The following is a 12,412-nucleotide window of genomic DNA, read 5'->3' as shown; positions in this document are numbered from 1 at the left end:
TACATGCTCTTATATGTACTTTTCATACGTCCTTTACCACCTTCCGGCATCACCAACTCCCCGCTGTTAAACGGTTCCCTCCGTCGTAGTTGTTGCCCGCTCCCTGTGCTGTCCCCCAGGCCCCCAAGTGATGTGTTTGCTTCTGAACACTAGGTCTCATGTTCTTTGTTTCCATGGTCTGGGCAACACTTGATTTTATTTTATTTTTCAAATATGTACAGTTTTCACCTGGTTCAAGCATTTAAAAGAATAAAAACATACAGTCTTTCCATCCAGCCTGGCCTCTTGTCCATCCCCCTGGGCATCCCCGTTTTATCCATTCCTGATAGATTTTTCTCCTTGTTTTCCACTCAGCTTTGCTGAGACAGAGTTGACAGCCAAGGCTGTGTAAGTGGAAGTTTCGCCACCTGTTGCTCGTGTACATCGATGTATACGAATGATCGCCGCCTTAGAGTTACTGACATCTCCTATTAGGTCACAGAACCACTAGTTGTCATGTTGCGATGATTTTTTTTCATTTAGATGATAGCCAACTTTGCTTTTTCACTTAGCAGTATATTATGCAGCTCTTTCCTGGCAAGCTCCCTGGAGAGCTCCCGTACTCCCAGTAGACAGCGCTATTGAAATGTGTTACGTATTTAGCCAGTCCTCTCCCGTTAAACATTCAGGGTATTTAAAATCTCTTATTACACTGGGACTGACCCCCCCCCCCCCCCCCCCCCCCCGCAAAGCAGTGCTGGGAGTAGCCACTGAGCACCATCAGGTGTAGCTCAAAACCTCTCTCCTACAAAAAAAGGGGGGGGGGTGAATTAAAGCTTTGCGGGACAAGTTAAAAAAAAGAGGGGAAACATGGGGGAGAGGCAGGAATTTTGTGGGGGAAAGAAAAGGGAACATACCTAGCAGTGCTCAGGGGTTACTCCTGATTCTGCATTCAGGGATCACGCCTGGCAGGGTGGGTCTGGGGAACCACATGTGATGCCTGAGAGTGAACCCAGGTCAGCTGTGCACTATCTTTTCAGCCTCCCTGCTCTGGGAAGTTATTTCTTATTTATTTTTATTGAGGTACTGTAATTTATAAAGTTCTTCATGGCACCCAACTTTACAATCATGATCAAATTCCAGGTGTACAGTTTTCCCGACCTCAGATCTCAACCCCATCACCCCAGTATCAGAGGTCACTCCTGCCTGGGCTTCGGGGCCATATGGGGTGCCAGGGACCGAACCCGGATCAGCCACATTGCAAGGCAAACGCCGTAACCGCTGTCCTATCACTCTGGCTCCTCTGGGAAGTTTTTATCTTTTATTGTGAATATGTTATCCCATTCTCTCCTGGCCTGGGGAGTTTCTGCTCAGAAGTGTAATAACAGTGTGGTAAGAGGTGCCTTAGTTTGTATGTGCCTTCATCTTTGCCTGTTGGGGGAAGATTTAATAACTCTGCATGTCTTTTTGCCTTTAGACGTTGGGTGTTTCCTTAGCCTCCTCCGCATATCTCTGCTGAGCTCTTTTCTCAGGACAGGAAGTTCTCGGGTGTTCTTTCTTCCAGGAGACACGCTAGTCCATCTTTCTCACTTCACCTTCTGCTATGCACATTTTGTGATGTCTCTTTGACAGCAGTCAGCTCTAGAAAGAAAGCTTCTTTATTTTTCTTAGATCTTATCTCTCCTCTTCCATTCACATCATTTCTGGAATTTTATTTCAGTTTGTCTTATGACTAAACCAGTTTGTTCTGCTTTCCATGGGAGTTTTCAATACGTCAACTGTTTCTCTTATCCAGCCAAGCTGTTTGGAATTTTTTTTTTAATTGCTTCAGCCCCTTGGTGGAAGAACCCCTCTGCTTGGGCATTTGCTTTCTTAATTAATGTTTGATCTCATGGTGTGGTGAATTTGATGTGTTTCACTGATTGTCTCCATAATAGTCATTTTTAATTTGTGATCATTTAGGCTCTCCCCATTTCTCTATCATTAAGATTGGTTTCTGCAGAAGCTTTCTCACTTGCTGTCATCAGAGTTAACTTTTGGGGGAAATGGAGCCACTCCCAGCAGTACTCAGGGCCTTCTTCTGTGTTCAGGATCATTCCTGGGGCTCTTGGGACTGTATGGGATTGAATCCTGGTCAGCTACATGCAAGGCAAGCACCGTACCAGCTGTTTTTTCTCAGCTGCCCCTCCTCACCCCCCCGAGTTAACGTTTTTGGTCATTTTCTTTGTTTGCCCTAAAGAAGACCCTAGGGTTCTTGTTGTTGATTTGGATTTGTTCTGTTTTTCAGAATTTGGGTTTGAGGGGGAAGAGGGTTTGATTTATCATGAGTCTCCTTTGATCACCTGGGTGAAGAGGACCAACCTCGGTATAAAATCCTTCACAGTCTCTAGCTGCAGTCACCCCCAAATGGACCTGCCCAGTATTATTTGGGGTTTAAGAAAGTAAAGATTGTAGAAACTATCACTTGGTTCCATTCTTTAGTTACATGGACTTTGCATTTTGGGGGGAAGGAATGGGGGTGATTCATACCCAGCAGTGCTTAAGGGTCACTCCTGGTTCTGCTCTGGAAGGTAGACGCCCTATTCGCTGTACTGCCGCTCTGGCCTGCATTGTGAGACTTGAGAAAGCTCCAGAACAGTTGGGTATGCACCAAGTTTTTATAAACTAAAATGGATAAGATTCCTCCTTTCTTTCTTCCTGAGGTCAGTTCTTTTCGATCTGTGTCTCACAGCTGTCAGAGGTTTGTCATTTGACTCATTAGCCATGATGATGACCAGCTTTGTGCTTTTGTCTCTTCTGCGAACCACCCGCCACAAACAGAGCCAACGAAGAGATTGCGCAGGTTCGAACCAAAGCGAAGGCTGAGAGCGCAGCGCTTCATGCCGGGCTACGGAGAGAGCAGATGAAGGTGGAGTCGCTGGAGAGGGCCCTGCAGCAGAAGGTACAAGCAGCGGGCAGCCGGGATGCAGGCCGGGCCCATTAACTGAAGCATGCCACGTGCCCAGGTGGCTGCTGAGAGGGCGCCATGTTCACTGGTGTTGAGAGAACCCCACTCTGCTCATAAGCGATGGCTGAAGTGATGTTGCTTCTTCCTTGTGACTTTACTCTCCAGTGGACATCTGGGATGTATGTGGTTATCACAACTGACAGATGCCCCAGTGACCCAGCGAGAAGCCACATCCTACAGTGCCCAGAACGGCCCCCCTCAGACTGACTTAACACAAAATGTGGATGGTGCTGTGGCTGACAAACACCACTGCTGATGCATGGACATCAGCAGTCGCAGCAGGCCCTGTTTCTCGCTGCTCAGTGATCCTTGGGCTTCCTTTTGTGCGTTGCTCATGATTTTCTTACTGTGTTCTCCAGTTCTGTGCCTTGCCCATTCCATCCTTTCAGCCAAAGCAGGGGTTTTCCTCCTGAGTCTGATAACCCTCCTGACAGATAAGACTTTAGAGTCTCCGTTCCCTGGAGGAGATCAGACCTGACTCCTGTCAGAGACTGTGCGCTCTGAGCAGGACTGAGCATGTGAGCACTGCCAAGGAAGGCGCACTCCTTTCCTTAAAGGGTCTTTGATGTAGCAGAGTTTGGGATCACTGAGCCAGGATGTGTAGGTAGTCTTGGGACTAAGCTCTATCTCAGTCCAGTGGCCTCCATATTATCTCTTTGTCTTTCAGAACCAAGAAATTGAAGAATTGACGAAGATCTGTGATGAGCTGATTGCAAAGCTGGGAAAGACAGACTGAGTCTTCCCCGTTGGCTTGGCAGATCTGCGTTTGGCTGCTTCTCATGACCACAGTTATCTTGCCTTATTCAGGAATAATTGCCCCTTTGCAGAGAAAAAGAAAAAGAAAAAAAAAAAAGCAAACCCGCACGGGGAGGGGGGAAAAAGCACATGGCCACTGCTGCCTGTCCTGCTTTGCAGCCAGTGACACAGCCTGGGAAGGACCGGCAGTGTGTAAGGTCACCTAAGGAGGGCAGCCCAGCCTTGCGCCTCCATTCCCCTCCGTGGCCCAGCTCAGCAGCTGCTGAGATGTGGTCCCTGGTTTCTCTGGCTTCAGTCTGTTTTAAGGCCATCCTTACATTTCAGACTGCGTTATTTTTGTGATTTTTGTCAGTACTGTTTGGGGATCATCTTTGATTTCTTAGTGACCTGTTTATTTCATCTTTCAGTTTACTTAGTTAGCTTTGGAGTTTGGGACCACACCCGGTAGCACTTGGGGTTCCTCGTGGCCCTGGGCTCAGGTCACTCCCAGAGATGCTCAGCGGGGGGTTGTATGGTCCCCAGGCATCAAGGCCAGCCTCCTGCATGTGGAGCCTGTGCGGCACTCTTTTAGCCTCTCTCTGACTCTTCCATTTCATCCTTTAAATGTAACTTTTCACAGTAGTGGTTTAATTTGAGATCATTTGACTTCTTGGCACTTCCGGTTAACGAACAAGAGAGAACTCTCCCAGTGCGCATTTGCATACACGTACCTCTGCTGTGCTGCATATTTCCCCGAAGCATAATCAAATAAGAACTTCTTTACAGAAGAGTGTAGTTCTGTAAATTTAGTAGGATCCTATTTCAGAATTGGGAGGGAGGGATTGACAGTGATTGGGAAGACCCCCAGGTTTGTGTCTCATTACTGGAACCGCAGACTCAGGTCTTACACCTAGGGAAGACTTTCTTCCTCTTTTTCTTGTTGCCCTGTTTGGAAACTTCTCAACCTTGGGAGTGTAGCCACGCTGGAGTGTGTTCCCCAGGCCCTGTCCTCTTTTCACACAAGCCCCATCAGACTCCCTCCAGAGTTGGGGTTTGGCAAGTCTCCTGGAAATAGTGGTCTCCTCTGTCTCCATTGGTTGCAACAGAACCAACATTTACTCTTTATTAACCTCCTAATTTAAATATGCAAAGAAAATCGACTTGTCAAAGGTATAGATGATCTTATTTCCATAGAGCATTTAACTCCCAGAGCAATTAGAAGGTGAAGGAACAGTTGGTATTTTATTTGTATGATGCATTATTCTTTAGATGTTTCTTCGTAAGGGCAGGAAAAACCTCTCAAACTTAAGCTAATAGAATTTTAGCAAAATGGGCAGTAAAAGTCACGTGGACCACTCCAAAACAGCGCAGTTTGCATACTCTGAAAGACCATGTGAGGACTGCAGGAGGGGTGTGTACACAAGCCACGTTCCTTACCCTCTCACTGGATGTGGGTCAGAGTGCTGGTGTACATTAAGCCCAGGACAGAGTAATTTCTGTGTAATTCCAGTGAATTTCCTTCCATTTGATAGGTACAACCAAATCCATGCAGATGTTTTTAATCACTCTTTTGTCTTAATCTACACCCTGAAAGTCTTCATGGTGACATGCACTATGTGTAGTACACAGAACTTTTTGTCTTTTTCTTGTAAAACTATTGCATGATCCAACTTCAGCAATGAATTGTGCCTAGTAGAGAACCTTATAGATCTTTAAAAATGAATTTTTTTTAGCAGTGTACTATTCACGTGGGTGCAATCTTTAGCCTAGGGAGATCAATAATGTCTCTTAAAGCCAGAAATTGCATTTTACCAGTATGTATTTCTCATAATTGGTGCTTAGGCTCTATTTTATAAAAGCCTTTTGTCTTAACATTTTGTACAAAAAGAGAAGGGTAAAAACGATCTATAATTGGAGGAGTGACTGGACAATCATTTGGGCTTTGAGAGAGTTGCTGTACTAAAGTGAGAGCTGTGAGGCATTGAGAGAAAAGGGGGCCTAGGGCCGTGGCAGATTCCTTCCTTCAGCCCTCTCCTACTAAGAAAATTGAGTTTGCAGATAGACACGCTGCTGAACCTTCGCGCTGCTGTGTTTGGTTGCATAGCCATATTTACTTCATTTATTCTGTGTTGAGCATGAGAAACTTATAGTGAGCTCCATTCTAAATCTGTACTTCTTTTTAAAACCTTCCTGCGTATTTAAAAAAAAAATTAGCTATATGTTGAAATAGAGGTGACAGCAGTCCTTTCCTAGCACACAGGCTGAAGGTAGAGCAGACCTTTTAGACCCTAGTGAAGTAGCTGCTGTATGAAGATCACAGAAGGGTCCTTGCCAGCCTGACCATCCCAAGGGCATGCTCTTCATGCTGACTTCATAGACGGATATTCTCCAGCAAGGGCCAGGGAGCTGCCTCAGAGGGCACATGCTGTGCGTGCAGGTGGCCTGGGTTTGACCCTGACATCCCATAGCCCCTGGACATTGCCAAGAGCAACCCTTGCAGAGTGGGACATAAATCCCAGGCACCCCCAGGCATAGTCCCCAAACCGAAACAAATTTTTAAAAAGAATGAAAATGGGGCCAGAGAGAGAGAGAGAGAGCAGGCAAGGCTCTGGCCTTTTATGTGGCCAAGCCTGATTCCAGCCCTGGCACTGCATACATACGGACCCTGGGGTGGTCCAGAAACCAAAGTGGGAAAACAAATGTAGCTAATAGCACCAGCAAATCAAGCAAATCTGAGGGACCAGGGAGTCTTCAGAGGCGTATCACTGCGTGTGGCAGCCCCAGCTCTGATCTCCCGCACCACCCGATGCTATAAGCCACATGCCGGGAGTAGCCCCTGAGCACCACAAAGGGTGCTCCCTCCCTCCCCACAAATTAAAAAAAAAAAAACAGCAAAAAACATACTGGGCAGAGTAGAATATGTTTACTTTTCTTTAAAAACGGGGCCAGAGAGATAATATTCAGCTAAGGCACTTGCCTTGCACTCAGCCAACCTGAGTTTGATTCCTGGCATCCCATATGGTCTCCCGAGTACCGCCAGGAGTAAGCCTGAGCACTGCCGGGTGTGACCCCCAAATCAAAAACATCATTTGAAAAGCTGTTTTAGAACTCTGCCTAGTGGGGAGGTGAGGTACTTGCCTGGCATAAGGCCAGCCCCGGTTCCATCCCTGGCACCAATGCCAGCATATGGTCCCACAGGCACTGCCTGGGTTCATCCTTAGATCAGGGTGAGGAATAGTTCCTGAGTACTACCAAGTGTGGCCCCCAACCCCCCGCCCCCCCCAAAAAAAGAATTCTGCTTCCAATTTTGCACCAAAACATAAAGACCAAAATTACTATTGGTAACAAAATAATAAGCCTGGGGGTTGGAGACCTAGTACAAGGGATAAGGCCCAAGCCTTGCACATAACTGACCCTAGTTTGATCCCCAGCGCTGCTTTTAGTCGTCTAAGCACTGCTGGGAGGGATCCCTGAGTCCAGAGCCAAGAGTCAGCCTGAGCACTGCCAAGTGCAGCCAGAATAAATAAATAATAAGTCTTGTCACCGGGCTGAAAGGGGCAGTGGAAGCAAACTTCTGGGTAAGCAGCTTGAGGAGTGTGAGGTGACCTTGCTGAGTCTGGATCCAGAGGCACTTCAGGATCTGACTGCCAGGATGTAGGCTGGCAGTTTAATTGGAGGGCTTAATGTCAGACAGACCAGTTTATCACCCCGTTGGCCCGTCACTTCTAGTCAGAGCTCCCAGCAGTGACTTTATTTGGAGAATCTCCTGGAAGTCAGTGAGCTGCCCAATCCTTGGTTCTGTGAAATTGTACTGGAAGTAACGAGAAGCCGCCACTCTGTGCTTCCAGCTCCTCAGACCCAGCCCAAATTAGGCAGTGAAGCACATGATGGTGAGAACGGGGTTTGGCAGCCTTTCGAATTGATAGCGGCTAAGGGAAGATGTACATTTCATTTTGGAGGATAACTCCAGCTGAATTTCCTTTCCAGTCTAATTCCTTTTCTACCTGCCCCATTTTGGTGTAACTCAATTGGGTACTTCAGTGGTTAGCAGCCTCCATTTAGTACCTGCTGGTTACAAATGCCCCAGATGTTCTCAACTTGACAAAACCAGCCCGAGGAAAGCCCTCCTCCTAAACAAATACTACATAGGGCTTAGTGGTAGCTCTCAAACTCGAAGTTAGAGTTTTGAAAAACAGGCTTTGATGAATCATACATACACTATTGGACATAATTCAGTGCATCTTTTCTCAATAGAGTAAAAGTTCACTTTTTGTTTTCTCTCAGTTTCCCTTGCAATTACCCGCCTTACGACCGACTTACCCACGAATGTTGCATCTTTGTCATGTTATGACCCTCTGAACCTGCACACAGACTTGAAGCGGTTTCTTCATCTCGGGAAGAAACTGGGTATTGAAAGGTTAAATGGTTCAGGCAAAGGGTTTCTTGTTTTCATTTTTTTCTTTAAATTTTTTTTTTTCCTCTTGGGGCCAGGAATCCAATCTAGGGCCTCAGACATGCAAAAGGGATTTTAAATTACAGATGTATATATACTGAAGAAATTAAGAGATAGCAGATTATTGTTTTCTTATTACAGAATAGAGTCTGGGAATCCCAGAATGTCAAGCCAAAGGTCTAAGATGTCATCATCTTCGCCAATTTTAATAAATATTTTGAGATTTCTGCCCAAAAAATGTTTGGCCTCCAGGTTCCAATGTTGTTTGTTTTGTTTTACTTTTTTCTTAAGCAAAACAAAACAATATACCACCAAACCTTGAGTCTCCCATATAGTAAAAATAAAATAATAGATATAATAGACATATCTCTATGGCTGGAAGATAATAAACTGCAGCTTTTTCGGCAAAGAATACTCCCTAGTACCCAGAGCTAAGCATTCTGGAGACTAAAGATTGCACTTTCGTAGTATTTTTGTCCAAATGCAATCCCATTTCTGTGCCTCTTAGCATGCAGTTAGATTTGGACAAACAAGATTCCTAAGGAATGACTATTAACTATAATATGGTTACGGCTATTACAAATATAAATATATATATTCTGGCTATAGTTCTAACACAGAGGTGTTGTGTGCGATGCTGGCCTGTGGCAGTCTGAGAAATGCTTAGACTCCTTTGGAGGGGAGAGACCGGGCATGGAGCTGAGGTGTGGCTTCAATAATCGTCCCTGTACCAATTCTTCACATTGATACGTCAAGGTCCCACTTACTCCCTTCTGCCTTCCAGTGGTACCTGAACTAGATTCCAAACAGTGTTTCCTGGGCATGTTGCTAACCGATATTCTCTATTTAGGAATCAATTTTTCCAGTGGACACACAAAAATTCAAACTCTGAAACCATGCCCCAGTACAGGGACAGTGCCCTGGAGGTTGTGCCACACCCCAGCTTCAACCTGGGGCCTCCTCGTCCAGTGGGTTAGGATCTAGGCATTTCTTTGAAATCTCACACGTAGCCGTGAACTTTTCAGAAGTGTTTGCCAATAGATACCATTTGTACTAATGTGCCAACCAGTAACTGTTGCTAGCACACCCGCCACTGTGTTCCCACGGGTGCCATGAAGTGTGTGAGGAGCCTCTTGTCCGGAGGAGTGTCGCTGCATTGACTACTGCTATCAGGATTGTGGTGTGTGGAGAAGTCATCTACATAAATTTTATATGCACAGTAATTTCCCTTTTATATGTCAGGTAAATATTTGTAAAAGTTATACTCACACAAATGAAATTATTATAATGATTACTAATATATTTTTTTCCATATTTCATTGCCTGAATAAAAACTGTTTATCACTGTTAAATCTGGGCGTGTGTGTTTTTTCCTGGTTATAAGTCAGAGTAGCCCTGAGTGTGAAATTTATGACAGCCTCGCTTTTATGAGCTCCATATTTCAGTCTGAAAATAGAAAAAGATGACATTTTTGCTGCTCTTTGTAGGGTTTTATGCCTTTGGGCATGTAATTCAAAACAAAGCAAACTTGGAACTCAGACCTTGACATATAAATGTCCATGCCTCTGCATCTGTGCAAAGTTTGTAACTTTGATTGTGGGGCTGTGGGGAAGGTCTGGGGTCTTAGCAGCAACTCCTAGGTTCATGGCAAGGGCCTGGGGTTACCTGAGCCATATGCGAGGCATGGCCTTACCCTGCACCCTCTCTCCAGCCCCGAAAAAGTTTAGTTATGTGCTTCCGAGTTTTTTTTTTAGAAACTACCTGTGTGTTCTGACATTTTTCAAATCAGTAGAACTTAGGTTACCCCCAAACTTTCTGACTCATTGAAGGACATGGTATAAACCAGCAATGTATAAACATTGCAGAAAGTAGGTGACGTTTTATTTTCCTTCCTGGTTACTACCAGAAAAAACATTTTTGTACTGGCCAGACCAGCTCTCCATTAGAAGGGTTGAGAACTTCTCCGTTTTATAGCAGGAAAAGAGGCTGGTTATTGCTCCACTTGACAGCTTGGGGCCTGCTCGGAAAGCAGAACTCTGCACTTTCTGTTGTCAGATGCTGCCGCTCAGTGTGTTCTGAGTTTGACTCTGGTGTGCTGTATGTGGGGCGGGGGAGGGGGGGTGCTGTAGCATGATGAAGGGTGACCTTACCATGTCTTGACTGCCTAAGACTCAACTCATCTGTTCTTGGGGAGAAAAATATATATATATATATGGGCACACAAGGCTCAACCTTTAACAACATGTTAGTGATGTCTTACAGAAGGGCTTAATGGCTCCAGGTTGAGATACAACAATCTTCACACACTTTCCTCTAAAGAAACTTTTTTGGATCATTAGTGGATTACTCATAACAAGCAACACAAAATAAACTTTTTCATTTCTGCTTTGTGGGCAGGGTTTGGGGATCTGTGTGGAAACATTTGAAACATGGAAGGTATAATGGTTGTGGGATTGGTGTTGGAATATTAAATGTAATAAATTATTGTGAAAAACTTTATACAAATTTTTAAAAAGAATTTCTTGGTATGGCTATGAAAACTATCTAAGCAAATTGTCATTTATTAGAGAAACAGCCCCCAGAGAAAAAAGTTCCATAGTCATGACTACATAGCTAAGTCCAGACCAACAGCACAGGGGTAAGGCATTTATCTTGCATGTGGCTGACCCCAGTTCGATTCCCAGCACTAAACACTGCCAGGAGTGATCCCTGAGTACCATCAGGTGTGGTCCCAAAACCTAAACAAAAATTTCATGGGTTCTACATAAGTGTTATGGGTTTCAGTCTATTCATAGCAGATTCAAGGTGTGAAGAATTTGCAAAGCTCTGGCTTTTTTTTTTTCTTTTTGGGTCACACCTGGCAGTGCTCAGGGGTTATTCCTGGCTCTGCACTCGGGTTACTCCTGGAGGTGCTTGGGGGACCATATGGGATGCTGGGAATTGAACCAAGGTTGGCCACGTATAAGCCAAACACCCTACCCACTGTGCTATCACTCCAGCCCCACTGGTCTTGACTCAATGGTTATTCACGGCTAGTTCAAACCAGTGCACAGACAGGTGCCAGCTTGGGTGTGGAACGGTTGAAATCCACTGTTGCAGTGGACATTGTTGCCCTCACTAAAAATGCAACAAAATTGCCACTTTTATCCTTTTGGAAAGTTTGATTAGTTTATCATTTTCTATTGAAATAGATAAATTCCCTCAGCAATGCTAAGGGATTGAACCCGGGTTGGCCATTGCAAGGCAAGCCACTTACCCACTACTGTCTCTCTCTCTAGTCCCCATTATGGCACTTTGAAATATGTCTTCAGTGGAACATAGAAGGGACTTTTTATTTAATGATTGTATGTTACTGAAAATATTTCAATGGCTATCAGAGAGGTTTTCCCAATTATGTCATCAAGTTCAATAGTATGAGAATATGAAAGATACATAACTTTTTCCTGTATTTGGGAAGGCAATCTTTGTCATTGGGCCACACATGATGGTTCTCAGGACTTACTCCTGGCCCTGTGCTCAGAGATTACTCCTGGTGGCTCCTGAGGGACCATACACAGTGCCAGGATCTCCCCAGGTTGGCTGCATGCCCTATGAAGGCATTCTTAAGGAGAAAAAAAATCCACCTAGCTTTCCTTTCAGGCATCTTTCTTTGGTGGAAATCATTTGCATGGAAGGCTGAAGTGTGAGATTGTCAATTGCACTAGACAGGACCTTAAACAACTCTTTTAAAAAGATATATTGGTGATAGTGGATTATAATTGCACAGTACAGTGTGTCCACAGTGCAGTACCAGTCACAGCACCCAGAGATGAAGGCCCGTGTGACACAGCGAGAGGAAAAAGCCCTGACCAACGCTGCAACCCACATCTGAGTCTGCCTGTTCATTTTGTAAAAGTTTATTAAACATTTTTTAAAACTGAATCACCATGAGTTTCCAAGTTATTCATAATTGGGTTTTAGACGTACAATGTTCCAATACCAATCCCTTCACCAGAGTCCACTTCCCTCCACCAATGTCCACAGTTTCCCGCCTTTATGGTAGGCACTTTATTATTATTATATTTTTTTCTTTTGGGCTGGAGCGATAGCACAGCGGGTAGGGCGTTCGCCTTACAAGCGGCCAACATGGCCGACCCGAGTTCGATTCCTCCGCCCCTCTCGGGGAGCCCGGCAAGCTACCGAGAGTATTGGATATGCCAGACACAGTAACAACAAAGTCTCCAATGGAGACGTTACTG

General features: G+C 45.0%; 1 protein-coding gene across 3 annotated transcripts in view; it reads left to right on the top strand.

The window, feature by feature from the left end:
- The window catches only part of TACC1 (transforming acidic coiled-coil containing protein 1), a 111,222-nt gene extending 101,696 nt beyond the window's left edge, over positions 1-9,526 (top strand). For all 3 annotated transcript variants that reach the window (XM_056116930.1, XM_056116929.1, XM_056116931.1), the window contains 2 exons: positions 2,800-2,920; positions 3,654-9,526. In XM_056116930.1, coding sequence (XP_055972905.1) covers positions 2,800-2,920; positions 3,654-3,722 — 190 coding nt within the window. In that variant the 3' untranslated portion in view covers positions 3,723-9,526. The remainder of the gene's footprint in view (positions 1-2,799; positions 2,921-3,653) is intronic.
- Positions 9,527-12,412: the final 2,886 nt, after the last annotated feature.

The sequence above is a fragment of the Sorex fumeus genome, unplaced genomic scaffold (genome assembly GCF_029834395.1).
Source record: "Sorex fumeus unplaced genomic scaffold, SorFum_2.1 ptg000033l, whole genome shotgun sequence".
NCBI classification, from domain to species: domain Eukaryota; kingdom Metazoa; phylum Chordata; class Mammalia; order Eulipotyphla; family Soricidae; genus Sorex; species Sorex fumeus.
This window is presented reverse-complemented; position numbering and strand designations above follow the sequence as displayed.